Source organism: Zalophus californianus, chromosome 1 (genome assembly GCF_009762305.2).
Source record: "Zalophus californianus isolate mZalCal1 chromosome 1, mZalCal1.pri.v2, whole genome shotgun sequence".
Taxonomy (NCBI): domain Eukaryota; kingdom Metazoa; phylum Chordata; class Mammalia; order Carnivora; family Otariidae; genus Zalophus; species Zalophus californianus.
In genome coordinates, this window is record NC_045595.1 from 104,664,884 (window position 1) to 104,678,993 (window position 14,110).

Sequence of the window (14,110 nt, forward strand, 5' to 3'; positions counted from 1 at the left end):
AAAAACTGCAGTGTGTTTGCCAGAAACATCAATACATCAGTTACAGTGCATCAAAAGAAGTGTACAGTCAAGAGCAGGTTAAAGAGTGATAGTTCCTATTGTTACCTTCTTGTTGTTGATGTGTTTGATTTATTAAAAATTTTTTTTGAAATAAATTTAGACATAGAAAGGCTACAAAAAATAGTACAGTTTCCATATATTCTTTACTCAGTTTCTTTTTTTTAATTTTAATTTTTTTTTAAGATTTTATTTATTCATTTGAGACACATTGATACAGAGAGAGAGAGAGCATGAGCATGGGAGAGGCAGAGGGAGAGGGAGAAGCAGGCTCCCCGCCAAGCCAGGAGCCAGATGTGGGGCTCAATCCTAGGACCCTGGGATCATGACCTGAGCTGAAGGCAGACACTTAACCATCTGAACCACCCAGATGCCCCTACTCAGTTTCTTTTAATGTTAAAATTTTATATAACCATGGTGCCTTTATCAAATCTAAGAAATTAAAATTTATACAATATATTAAAGTACAGACTTCTTTCAGATTTCACAGGTTTTTCCACTAATAACCTTCTTGTATTCCAGGATCCAATCCTGGCTATCTGTTGTTATATTGGTCAGATCATTTATAGTAGTATGTTTGGGTTTTGGCCCCAAATTAAAATATTGTAAGGCTTAAGAACCAAGTCAAATGCCACTTTTTTTGTTACTGCCTCCCATAGTTTGATTTGCTCTGTTGGGTGCAGTTGTACTGCATGTTGTTTATACTTTGTTTTCTCTTATTGGATCTGTTAGTCCTTAGCCAAATAATTAATATTGGAAAGAACTCAATCTTATTCATCCTCTTACAAAGAGCCCTTAGGAAATGAGACCAGTGTATTCAGAGCATAGTGTTAAAGGAACTTAAAGTAACATGAGTAGTGGTTAAAGGACATTTTACTGTATAAGAAGAGCATAATTTCCAGCTATTTGTGAAAAAGGAATTAAATGTGTCCTGTATGTGAAAATTATGGGTACATTTTGTCAGAATGATCTGATAAAAAATTAGGGAAAAGAGCAGTGGATATTTTTAAAATCGTAGAAAGTTGTTGATATAAATAAATCCATCTGTCTCACATTAGGAAAATGTTAGCTAATAAAGTCTGATCAGTGTAACTCTTTGGTCTATGTTTGAATGTAAAAATTATGACAGAGTTTCCTTTGACATCTTCGTTGTTTGAAATACTTGTATCAGATTTTGGAATCAGCCTTAATTGCCATTTAGACTAACAATTTGGCTTGTTCATTTTTGTAAATGTTCATTCTTGTTTTTGTTGCCCATTTTGGTTTTCACCTAGTGGGGTTTTATTCTGTCTTGTCATCTTATGGAAAGTAGTATAGCATAGCGGTTGAGAACATAGATTCTGGAGTCAGACTTCCTGGTATTGCATGCCTCCCGTGTAACTTTGGGCAAGTTACCTAACCTTTTTGAGATTTAGTTTCCTCATCTTCAAAATAAGGATAGTAATAGTAGTTACCTCCTTGGGTTATTGCATAGATTAACTGAATTAGAACATAGTGCCCAACACAGAGTGTTGAGTGCCATGGCTCGACAAATGTTAACTGCTTACTGTTACTGCAATTAATTAGTTAATTTACAACCTCAGATACTAACAAAATAACTCACCCCTCTCTGTCTCTCTTGTTCTGCTTTTAACTTTTATACTCTTACAAAGGGAAAGATGTACTGCTGCCTTGCTTTCAACATTTTTGTTGACATTATAACTGCATATGCTTTTCTTAATTTTACTGGTTTTTTTTTTTAAGATTTTTATTTACTTGACAGAGAGAGTTTGCACAAGCAGGGGGAGCAACAGAGGGAGAGGGAGAAGCAGACTCCCTGCTGAGCAGGGAGTCAGATGCAGGGCTCCATCCCAGAGCCCTGAGATCATGACCTGAGCCGAAGGCAGCCGCTTAACCTACTGAGCCACCCAGGCGCCCCTTAATTTTACAGTTTATATAGTTTAACATTTAGTGCAGACTGAAGGGAAGGAAGGTTAAGGCTCTTTTCAGCCTGAAACAATCTTTTAAACAAAACCACTTTATCAAATTATCTACCTCCTTGTGCACTTATTAACCAGTGTAATTTATCAAAAGTAATTTTTCCATAATGTTTATTGAAATACTGAAATTACTAAAATATTGTAGTTCTAAATACCTTCTGAAGCATTAAAGCAAAATTATATTCAGTATGATTTTTATGTTTAGGTTATTTTGAATATTCCAGTTAAAAAGTAGTAACCCAAACTACTTTGGAAAGCTTGGCAGTGTTTACTAAAGCTTGATAGCCTATGATCCAGTTTGATATCCTATGGTTCTACTTTTGTGTATATATTTAACAGATGTGTACATGTGTTAATGTCCATGGAATGTTTATAGCAGCACTATTTGTAATAGCCCCTAAACTAGAAATTACCCTAATGCTCATCAACAGTAGAATAAATTTTGGCATAGTCACACAATATAATACTATATAGAAATGGCAGTAAAAGATCCGCCAAGTATAGTTGCTCAACAGTAGGGCTGAATCTCACAAATACAGCGTTGAGAGAGAGAAGTCTAAAAGGCCATTTACTATGCTATATGGTTTTGTTTATGTCAAAAGTAAAATTAGGCAAAATGAAGCTGTTAGAAGTCAATGTAGTGACATTAGGGATGGAGTTTGAGGAATAGTGACCGGCAGGGAGGATGAAGGGAACTTCCAGAGTACTGTTAATGTTCTATTTCCTGATACAGGTGTGTTCAGTTTGTGAAAATTCATCAAGCTGGAAAATTATATTTTGTGTACTTTGCTTTATGTATAGTCACAAAAGTTTTCAAAAGAAATTAACATATTTATATATTGTAGGCCTGTTGCATTATACATTTGATGATATTGAGGTGCCAGTCTGCATGCATTATTTTTGTCCGGCATTCTTGTTTAAACATCAGAGAATTACAGCAACGAAGAGAGGATAGATGGGCATCTAGTTTAAGTCTCCGAGGCCTTGGTAGTTTTCTTGGGCTTCCCACATGTTGGCATAAAGCGCCCCTGTCAGAAGGTTGAGACGAGGAGGATCTTTGGTTACAGAGTAAGCATCCTTTCAATAAGAAGAGATTGGCTCTGAGAGGTGATAGTAGGCATGTGGATGGGGCTTAAGGTAGCACCTTCTTGGCCATTCTTATTCAAGGGACCAGGGAGTTGTGCCAAATTAATTAACAAAGCCCATTACACTACCTTGTAGACTTTGTGGATGATACAAAGTAAGTTTGCACTTAGTTTTAAGTGACTCACATCTCCGGGAAGGATAAGAATTAGTAAGTTGATTTAGAAAGTTATTCTTTTAGCATAGTCTACAGGAAAGATGATATTTAATAATTTAAGAACTGTTTTTTTTAAGACTTCATTCAGTTTTCTGTTAATGCAACTAGATTGTTTTATGGACTTTTAGCTTATGTTTATTTGATCCTTGTAAATATTATGTTTAAAAATAATACACATTTGTCATAACAGATATAACAAAACAGTTACTAAAAAGCAAAACCCCTTTTCCAGTTTCACTTGTAGATCTTTTTTTGTATCTGTACATACCATAAATTCATTGATGCTACAATGCATTTATTTTATTACCCTGTGTTTTAACATATCTGAAATTGGGATGTGTCTTTCAATTGCTCTCCACTAGGTGGCAATTATAATGGAGTTGACTTTGCCAGACATGGGAAATTAGGCCATAGCTGTTCATATTATTCTCACTTCAGTTGAGTTATATTCCTTGTTGGTACTATATGGGTTGAGTTTAATCGCTGTTACAAGTATCTTGAAAAGAACTGCACTGTGTGATTTGTCATTAAAGCAAAAAGTTAGTGCACAGAAAGGCACAGAAAAGGCAGCAGGGTATAAATTTAACATGAATTGAAGCAAATATTCATGTTGGAAGGATAACCACAGTTCTGTTTCTCTGCAAAATAAAAACCAAGTGCTTTGTGGAATCAAGAAGGGGATCTATTTTATGAATAAATGAAGGTATGCTGCATTTTATTCCTGAAACATTCAAAAGCATTTCCCATTACAAGCCAATCAATGGCAGCTTAAGCAGGAGAAATTGCCATATCCTGTGGATAGGTGGTTGGTGTGACCAGTTCACATACCATATAGGAGGATGCCATATTGTTAAGGCACTGTGTCATAGCTTTAATTGTTCACTTCTTACAAATTTACTGAATTTGGTGATCTTTTTATGTGTTTATTCAGTGTTTTACATCTGTTGAGATAGTCATTTGATTTTTCTTTTCTAATCTGTAAATTTAACTTTTTTTTCCTGTTAATTAACATTTTATGTAATGTATTTTCTGATGTCAAACCATCCTGTATTTCTGGGAAAGTGACTTGATTTAACTTTTTAAATTAATAGTTGTTTTGCAGATATCTTTTTAATTTAGAGTGTATAGATTTACCTCATTCTTTTTAATGGCTCCGTTTTTCTGTTGTATTTTTTTTTTTAAGATTTCATTTATTAGAGAGAGAGAGAGAGAGAGCACTAGGGAGAGAGAGCAAGCACGAGTAGAGGGGCAGAGGGAGAGGGAGAAGCAGGCTCCCGGCTGAGCAGGGAGCCCAACGTGGGACTTGATCCCTAGGACTCTGGGATCATGACCTGAGCCAAAGGCAGACGCTTAATGGACTGAGCCACACAGGCACCCTATTGAATCTTTTTTTAAATGGCTGCCGTATTGATGTGTATGATTTCCAGCTTTTGCTATTAAAAACAATGTAGCAGGGAACATTTTTCTATATCTTTATATACTCAGGCTGATATTTCTTTAGAACAAATACCTAGAAAGGTTGTGCATTTTCATTGTTTGATAACGCGAAAGTAATGTAAAAGTTAATTTTTAAGAAGTATTTACTTGGTTTAGAAATGTCAGTGATCATCGGAAAATATACCAACATGCTAACAGTGGTTTGTCTTTTGGGTGATGGGCTTATGTGTGATTAAAAACAAAAACAAAAACAAACTTTAATGGGAGAATTGGAATGAACTTTAAAAAACTAAGTGCTTATGAAATCAAATACTACTTTAGAAGTCCTGGGATTGTTAGCATTTGGAGGGTAGGAACTGTCATAGCTCCCAGATAATTCATCTAGCATAATGCAAAATACATGAAGCAAATTTAAAAGATGTAGAAGTAAGTTGAATTGATTTTTTGAGTTTGACGGAGAAAAAAAACTTCTTGCCAATTGTTTTTCAGGGTTTTTTGATTAACTCAAAACCGGAGAATGCCTGTGAACCCATAGTGCCTCCACCACTAAAAGATAATTCATCTGGCACTTTCATCGTGTTAATTAGAAGACTTGATTGTAATTTTGATGTAAAGGTAATGTTTGCTTTTTTCCTTTTTTTTTAAACTGTTTTTTTAGTTTATCTACCTTAAATTCTCCCTTGTTTCAGAAAGGCTTTAAGAAGGTTTATACAGTTTATCCAGATTAAAAAAAGAAGGTGAGGACGAAAGGAAAATGGGAAGTTGGTGAAGGCAAGCAAGAGAGGAGCAGGTTTATTTAAGTTTTATTCATCTGCTACAAAATTGACTCTAAGCTTTTAGCAGCCAGTACAAAAAGGAGGACAGCTCATGGTTCATAGTTTTTACAAGATTGTAAACAAATTGACAAGGATAAGAATGATTGCTCTTGGTTCTAAAAATTTTCAGGTGGTTGTTGGGAATCTTGAACTGTGGTTTAATAGTAGAATATTGCTTGATCTAATCTATGAATGGAAACATGAACCTTCGGTTTTATGCCTTTACTCTTCCATGACCAATACTACACATATATTTATGTTGACATTGGGATTTCTCTTTTGCAATAAGCTAACTCTGTCACCTATACAAAGTTTGTCTCCTGGTGTGGGTTAGGTCAGATAGTAAAACAAAGTTTGCCATAGGACTTCCCTCACTATCATCAGTGCTGTTCTAAAGGTGTGGTTTTTTGATACTTTTAATACTGTCTTTACAAATCTGGTTTTGGATGGTCTTGACCGAAGAGCCACATTGAGGCCTGTATAAAATAAGCCTTGATGTTACTTTTACTGAACTACCTCAGACTTGAGTGTCATGTAGTTTCTTGCCTGTATGTTAGAGAATAGACATGGAATATTACTTCATGGACTTGACATAGCTTTATCTTAGATGATTTGTTCAGTAGGAACAGACCCCTGTTGTGCCTGAATTTTTGTCTCTGCTCCTTGCATTTCATGTCAAGAAATGACACTTCCATAATAAACTTATTAAAGGAATAAAATAATAACTGAAAAAGCATTTGGAAATGTAGAGCACTTTGTAAATGATAGGTGTTGTTACTGTTGTATATCATTTCCAAATCCTAAACTCTTAGTTGCCTTTAAATGGGAAATAAATTAGAGCTGGAAGTCAAATGTAGATTTCCTGCTCTTCAGAATTATATGTCTTTTTTATAGTAGTTTGAATTTAAGCCATTTTAAGATTTGATCCGGAACTAAACTGTAATAATTGCAGATTGTCTCAACAAAAAGGAAACATTATTGTAATATTTCATTAATTTCTTGCTGCTAAGAAATTAAAAGTAAACTAAAATTTGCTGATTCTAAGGTTTATTGCATTATTATGCTATGTAATTTTTGGCTCAGTCCAGTCTTTATTAACTAGAAACTACAATCCTTTTTTTTTTTTTTAATAACTTTCTTCTTTGGGGATCGAAGTTGGGTCACTGCAAAATTTAAGGAAATACCGTCATTGAATGTTTATTTTTGATGGTGAAAACACAACTCTGGAATGAATAGGTAGGCTTATTGGTCCTCCTGTCCCTTTAGTGGATGCTCATCATGAGTCTGAGTGCTTCTAATAGAGTTTTATGATTAGCTGTACTCCAGCTCATCTCTTCCTAGTTCCTGCCTTGAATTTTATGCTGCAGCCATTCCACCTCCTTGAAGTCTCTCAGCTTGTTGTAACAATGCTGACTATACCTTTGTGCCTTTATATATACTATTTCCTCTGTCCAAGATGACATTTAAGTGCTAGCTGAGGATATTATCTTTTTGGGAAGCCTAACTTTTTTTCTGCCCTGATAGAATGAATCATTCCAGCTCAATTTGCCACTTTTCCACTTTGTAAATATCTCCTTTACCCTTTATCACATTATTATTATTTATTATATATATATTTCACTTGTGAACTGTGTTTAGAGTTCATGTTTTAATTATAGTTATTACCTAATTTGTATCATAGTGCATAGTAGAAGAGCAATAAAGGTTTGTTAAATCAAGCTATGTAGTATAGTAGTAACCTTCTACTTATGTGTATAATGCATTTTTAAAAACATGTACATGTAAAAATGTTTAAATTGAGGATTCTCATCTTAGAAAAATGTTAGAAATTTTCTCGTTATACCTCACCATGTAGACAGTTTTAATGAATATGGTTCCACTCTGTTGTACATGTTTTTAAACTCTGCTATCTTTCCTTCACAAATTAACAACAGAGTAGCCATTTAAGGCTAAAGATTCTTTACTCATGTTTTTCCTAATGGTTTCTGTCTTGCCTCAGTTGTGTTAAAAATGTGAGACCTCAGTTTACAGGGAAGACACATTAATTTTAATTAAGGTCTGGAATACTGCATACTGCATACTTTTGAATCCCTTTTTTTTTTTCATTTGAAATACAGCTTTATTCTGATTCTAAACTAAAAAGAAAGGGAGGGGCGCCTGGGTGGCTCAGTTGGTTAAGCGACTGCCTTCGGCTCAGGTCGTGATCCTCAAGTTCCAGGATCGAGTCCCGCATCCGGCTCCCTGCTCAGCAGGGAGTCTGCTTCTCCCTCTGACCCTCCCTCCTCTCATGTGCTCTCTCTCTCTCTCTCATTCTCTCTCTCAAATAAATAAATAAATAAAATCTTTAAAAAAAAAAAAAAAAGAAAGGGAATGACAGCAACAAATTAGATTTTACCAGTGGATATTGTGATGTGACTATAGCAGTCTTTTATTTGAAACTCAGGAAGGAAACAGTTGCATTCCAAAACAGCCAAATATGCAGGTCCAAAAAATGAAGGTACTTTTTAAACAGCCACATTTGCTTCGAAGCCCATTCATCTCCTTCAGCATCCCAAAGATTAAGCACAAGTCCTGCTCAGCTATATAATAAAGTGGCAAGCATGCTGGACTTTTGGGGGCGCCTGGGTGGCACAGTCAGTTAAGCATCCAACTCTTGGTTTTGGCTCAAGTTATGATCTCAGAGATCAAGCCCCATGTCAGGCTTCTTGTTCAGCATAAGATCTGCTCCAGATTTTCTCTCTCTCCCTCTGTGCCCCCCTGCCCCATACTCTCTCCCACTCTCTCTCTCAAATAAATAAATCTTAAAAACAAAACAAATAAAAAAAAAAACCCAAACAAACTAGACTTCTTGACACTGTACTTTCTCACAGGTCATCATCCTCATCCAGGCGAGCAGTTGTCTAAGCAACCTCTAGATCATGCTTATACTGTGTTGCCAAAGCTCAGTCCCTGACAGCCTCTGGTGGGGCAAGAGCAGCCATGGCGACAAACTCCAGGGTAGGGTCTCCAGTTAGTTTTCTAGCAGACCACTAGAAGGGCTTTCCAAAGTTGTAGTTACTTTTTTGGCAGAAATGTCATAGTACTAAAGGTTCTTCTTTCAGTGGAAGACAAAAGATTTTGCCTTAACTCTCTTGTTCTTAACATCTACTTTGCTGGCACACAGCACTGTGGGGATGTTCTGACGTACTTGTCCCTGATCTCTGTGTCAGGCACATTCTTATAAGTAACCCTTGATGTTACATCAAACATTATAATGGCATGCTGGGCTTGGATATAATAACCATCCCTCAGCCCACCAAGTTTCTTTTGACCAGCCATATCCCATACATTGAACTTTAATAGGTCCTCTGTTGGTATGGAGCACAAGGGAATGGACCTCAACACCCAAGGTGGCTATGTACTTCTCAAGGTCACCAGTCAGATGATGTTTCACAAACATAGTTTTTCTAGTACCACGATCGCCAACCAATACAAGTATGAATTGGACTTGGGATTCTCCTTGGGCAGCTATCATGCTGTTGCTTCCAGAAGTGTCTCTGGTCTGTCTGACTAAACTGAATCCCATTTTTATTGTTTATTAGCCGTGTGACCTCAGGAAAGTTATTTTACCCGTGTGCCTCAACTTCTTTATCTGTAAAATAGGAATTGTTATGTTCCCTACATCATAGAATTGTTGTGAGGGTCAAATGAAATAATCAATGTTAAATGCTTATCAAACAGTGCCTTGCACACAGTAAGTAAGCAGCAGGTAATAGCCATTGATGTTTTACACTTCTTATCAGTGGTGTAAAATAGAGTAAGAATAAAGATGGCAAAGATGCTTACTTGTATTAGGCCTAGAAGTTTCTTATAATCTGCTGTTTGCAAGCTGGAGAACCAGGAAGGCCAGTGGTATAATTCAGTGTGAGTCCCAAGGCCTCAGAACCAAGGGAGCTAATGGTTTGGAGTCAAAAGGTCCAAGAATCGAGAGCTTTGATGTCTGAGGGCAGGAGAGGTGGATATCAGCAAGAGAGAGGGAATTTGCCTTCCCTTTACGTTTCCATCTATTTGGGCCCTCAACAAATTGGATGATGCCCACCCACATTGATAAGAGTGGTAGATGTTTTTTTTAGTCTATTGAATCAAATGCCAATCTCTTTCAGAAACCCCTTCACAGACACACTCCAAAATACTGCTTTACCAGCTCTCTGGAATCTCTTATCCTAGCCTAGTTGACACATACAACTAACCATCACATGGACCTTTCAGAAACTAAATTATTAACTGATAAGTCACACTATGATGCAATAACTCAGTGACAGTTGAGTGTGAAATTTCTATTGTGGTTTATAAAGGACAGTTCAGTCATGCCAGCATATAATGTATAAAATATAAGTTTCATGAATACACAAGAGTAAGAAGTATGGATCACCTATCAAGGTAGTATGAAATAAGGATAAATTTATCATAGTTACTGGAAAAACAACTGGAATCTCATCCCAAAGAGCATTTCTTTTTCTAAGAGTAGTCATTGGTTGATAGACTGTTAGCTTTATTAGCTATAATCTTCAGATCAAAAACCTATGCCTCTATTTTCTGGGCTTCCAAATTGATGATTATATATAGTTTTTTATTAGGTATGTTATAGAACCTAATCACTTAGAATGTATGTTATAGTACTTTTCTGAACTGAAAATAAATAGCTCTTGGGGCGCCTGGGTGGCTGTCATTAAGTGTCTCCCTTCAGTTCAGGTCATGATCCCAGGGTGCTGGGATCGAGTCCCGCATTGGGCTTCCTGCTCCCTGGGGAGCCTGCTTCTCCCTGTTCTGCTCCCCCTGCTTGTGTTCCCTCTCTCTGTGTGTCTCTCTGTCAAATAAATAAATAAAATCTTTAAAAAAAATAGCTCTTTGTATAAAATAGGGGTTCATTCATAATATATCTACAATTCTGTATGAATGCATTGACTTAAGAAACTAGTTAAAAAAATAACTTTCTTATTCCAATGTACCGTCCCGGGACCAAGTACTAGAAATGTTTAATTCAGCCCTATACAGAATGCTGCAGTTGATAGTAATTGCAAGGTTATATTTTTTGTCATGCCTCCTATTAAAAATGATACCCATATTATCTCAGACAGATGAAAATCAGCTAGTTGTATTTTACAAAGCTTTCCTTGAAGAAAGGAACCCTTGCCATTGTGGAGAGCAGAAGGGAAAAGAAGTAAAATTTCATCAGGATCTTTCAGTAATTGTGGTGGCGGTAATCTTGGTGATGGGGTGGGTATTTCAGGGTTTACTTTTTGAAATTCTTTAGATTTTTTTTTAAGACGAGTGTTGTCCTATAATTGAAGAAACCTAGACTTCTCTTATTTCTTCCTTAGAAGTCAATGATGAAGTGAAGTTGTGTTCTACAATAAAGAAAATGGCACACTTTTTCTATACAAACTATCCCAAATGCTTTCTGACTCAGATAGCCAATAAGATTGGAGAAATGCAATTAGCAATTTTTGGAAGGTAGGAAATTGCACTGTTTGTAACATTCTAAGTTAAAGAGAGCACTGTTTTAATTTTTTGTCTTCTGTTGAGAGAAGCCCATCTGAGCCCTTTAATTTATCTGGCTCTAAAGAAATGTGGCAAAACCCATACTCAGAATTAGTTTTTGGATATATAGGATGTCCAGAAGGCTAGTAAGAACTGTTGATTATCTGCCAGTTGCTTATTCTGAAAAGTCACTTTTATTCACACTGACAAAAACTGTATCCTCTGAAAAATGCAGCTCTTTAGAGGAAAAGCTAAAAAATGTTGTTTCGTTTATCTTTGTACAATGCTGTTCTTTACTGTGACAAAATGTAATTGTTTGGGAATGCTAGTTTTTGGTGAGTATTTGAAGTTAAAAAACATTGCTGGCTCTGATAAAGGTGTTATTAAATTTTTTAATTAGAAAAATATAATCTCCTGAGGCAGTTTTCAGAAGACTTTAATTGGCATCCCAGTGGGAAATAGGAATTTTTCCCTTAATTTTGTAAAAATAACTGGTTATTTCAAGAACACTAAAATCACTTAAAATAGAACTTTTCAGAACTACACAAATTTCTGTGTTTATAACCAAATAAAGGTTAGTTATCAGAAGTCTGTTCATTGCTATTGCCATCCAAGATATTTTCATCATATGCTTTTAATACTAAGTCAACAATTTCTTCAAATAGTCCTTTTATTTTAATTAAACTTTAGGGAAGCTTAGTAAACAGATATGGTGCACTGTATGTACTTCTGAATTTTATTACCATTTTATGCTCTAATGATTATTTTTGAATGATGCAGCTGCAAAGTCATATAGGCCAGTTATCAAGAAGCTGAAAGGACTTAGATATTATTCCTTCTACCTTTTGTTTTTGTTTTTTCCTGACATGGATGGAATTACATTTGGATTGTAAATGATAAGGAATACGTTGGTACTCATTTTCTGTTGGAATGTGACTTTTATAAAACTTAGCTGGCATACAAACCCCCTTTACCTGACTTATGCCTTTCTCTCAAGTCACATCTGTACTTTGCCTGCCCTCTCACCTTGACCTTCAAGAGTTTTACAAGTCTGCATATGCATTGAGCAGTGTCCCCCTTTCCATCTGATTTTTACCATGTTCTTCATCTGGACAGCCTGACCTTCTTTTAGCTCTAAGATGAAGTAATTTGAAACCCTTCCTGATTTTTCTCCAAGTTGAATAGATCACTTCTTTAATATATTACTTAATCCCATTTAATCACTTTTTCTTTTATATATTCTTTAATCTCTGTGAGAAAAAGATAATGTTTTAGATTCTATAGTTTTAGTGTCTGATACATTGTGTGGCACTTGGTGTGTGCTCAGTATTTGCTGAATGAACTAATTTAGAAAACTTTAAGGACTTACAATTACATTTAACTGGACTAAGGAATAAACAGTATTATTGGAACCTTCTATTGGCTCCATGTTCACTTCACTTAATGTTCTTGGAAGTATTTCTAAATCAAATACTCATTTATCCCATAAACATTTTTCTTTAGGTCCCAATGTTTTATGAAAAAATTTAGAAATTACCATAAACATTTTTGGGTTATTTGGATGATCTTATAATAAACATACTAATTTTTAAATGAAATTTTATCATGTTATAAAATAGTCCTCCAGTTTTCCTTTCTAGTTTTACCTTTTATTATCCTCTTTTAGGCCTCTAGGCTGATATATGATATGGGATTGCCGGGATTTCACTTTTATTTCAGTAGTACCAAGCAAGTAGATATGACCTTGACTAGAAACTAAACTGAAAATTATCTCAAAGTTGCTTAATATCATTATTTAATTTTTCCTACTCTTTTCTATGTTCCTACAAAGTAACTTATAGCATTTGTTATTAATCTACTTCAGAATCATGTTTAAAAGATTCTACAAAAGGAATTATTTTCAAAGATACCTGGGGGATGGAAACATTTCTACCCACATATGATTCAAACAGCTTTGTGCTACCAGCTCATTAATTTATTCATTTATATCTGCATTTTAATAATTAGGTTCCTAGGGACTCCTGGCTGGCTCAGTTGATAGAGCATGTGACTCTTGATCTCAGGGTTGTGAGTTCAAGCCCCACATTGGGCATGGAGCCTAATGAAAAAAAAAATTAGTTTCCTTTATACACATTTATGTTTCCTTTTTAATGTTTATGCAATAGTAAAATGATAAAATACTCTTCTTTTACCAGGGCAGTAATATTCATCAAAAGAAACCTAAAAAATAGTAAATTACATGTACTTTACCCTAACCTAATGAAATTTGTAATGCCCATGACTTTATTTACATATCTCATCCCCACACATTCTTTTGCTTCAAAATCAAGATGTTCAGATTACTCAGATACACTATAAATGAAGGATGTCTGAGAGGGAGAAAAGATAGGATCTAAAGGAAGAGGAAAAGTTGGATTATATCATTGAACTTCTATGAATGAAAGAGAAATGTTAGTAGACCTAGTACCATCTTCTGTGGAATAGCTTTTCCCAACATGGCCTGTAGTGATCCCAAAATAACACGGGGGAGAGAATGGTATTGGAATGGGATTTAATTTTGATAGGATTACTTGCTATAGTTATGGATCTTATTTCAACCATTGATTGTTCCCTGCTATAACATTTATAGGAATTTTTATCCTGTAGGTAGAATTAACAGTTTTTACGTTGACATCTGAATCTACTAGTGCTGCTCCATTCTCATCTGCATTGCTTTGATCATTTGAGAAAGAGATTCTACTTCTTAGATTCTTTTTCTTCCTTAGACAAAAAAGGAAGATCATAGGCAGGTTTTGAGAACTGTCTTTATTCTCTTAAGTCTCCCATTAATTTCTTTTTTTTTTTTTCATTTCTTTCCCTTTTAAGGAAAACTTTTTCTTCTGTGTTAGACATCTAGGCTGGGAAAAGGGTGGTTTGTGCTAGGCTGATGGTTGAGTTACTGTGGCTTTGTGTTGGCAATTCTGAAAGAAAAGAAAACCAGTTTTCCAGAGAATTTTTTCAGT

General features: G+C 35.3%; 1 protein-coding gene and 1 pseudogene across 8 annotated transcripts in view; one reads left to right on the forward strand and one right to left on the reverse strand.

Annotated features, from left to right (window-relative positions):
* RNF13 (ring finger protein 13) overlaps positions 1 to 14,110 on the forward strand; it is a 155,818-nt gene that overhangs the window by 58,104 nt on the left and 83,604 nt on the right. For 6 of the 8 annotated variants that reach the window (XM_027587708.2, XM_027587714.2, XM_027587710.2 and 3 more), the window contains one exon: positions 5,263 to 5,388. The exons of the other annotated variants lie outside the window; for them this stretch is intronic. In XM_027587708.2, coding sequence (XP_027443509.1) covers positions 5,263 to 5,388 — 126 coding nt within the window. The remainder of the gene's footprint in view (positions 1 to 5,262; positions 5,389 to 14,110) is intronic. 8 annotated transcript variants of the gene reach the window in all.
* LOC113917428 lies at positions 8,453 to 9,153 on the reverse strand (annotated as a pseudogene).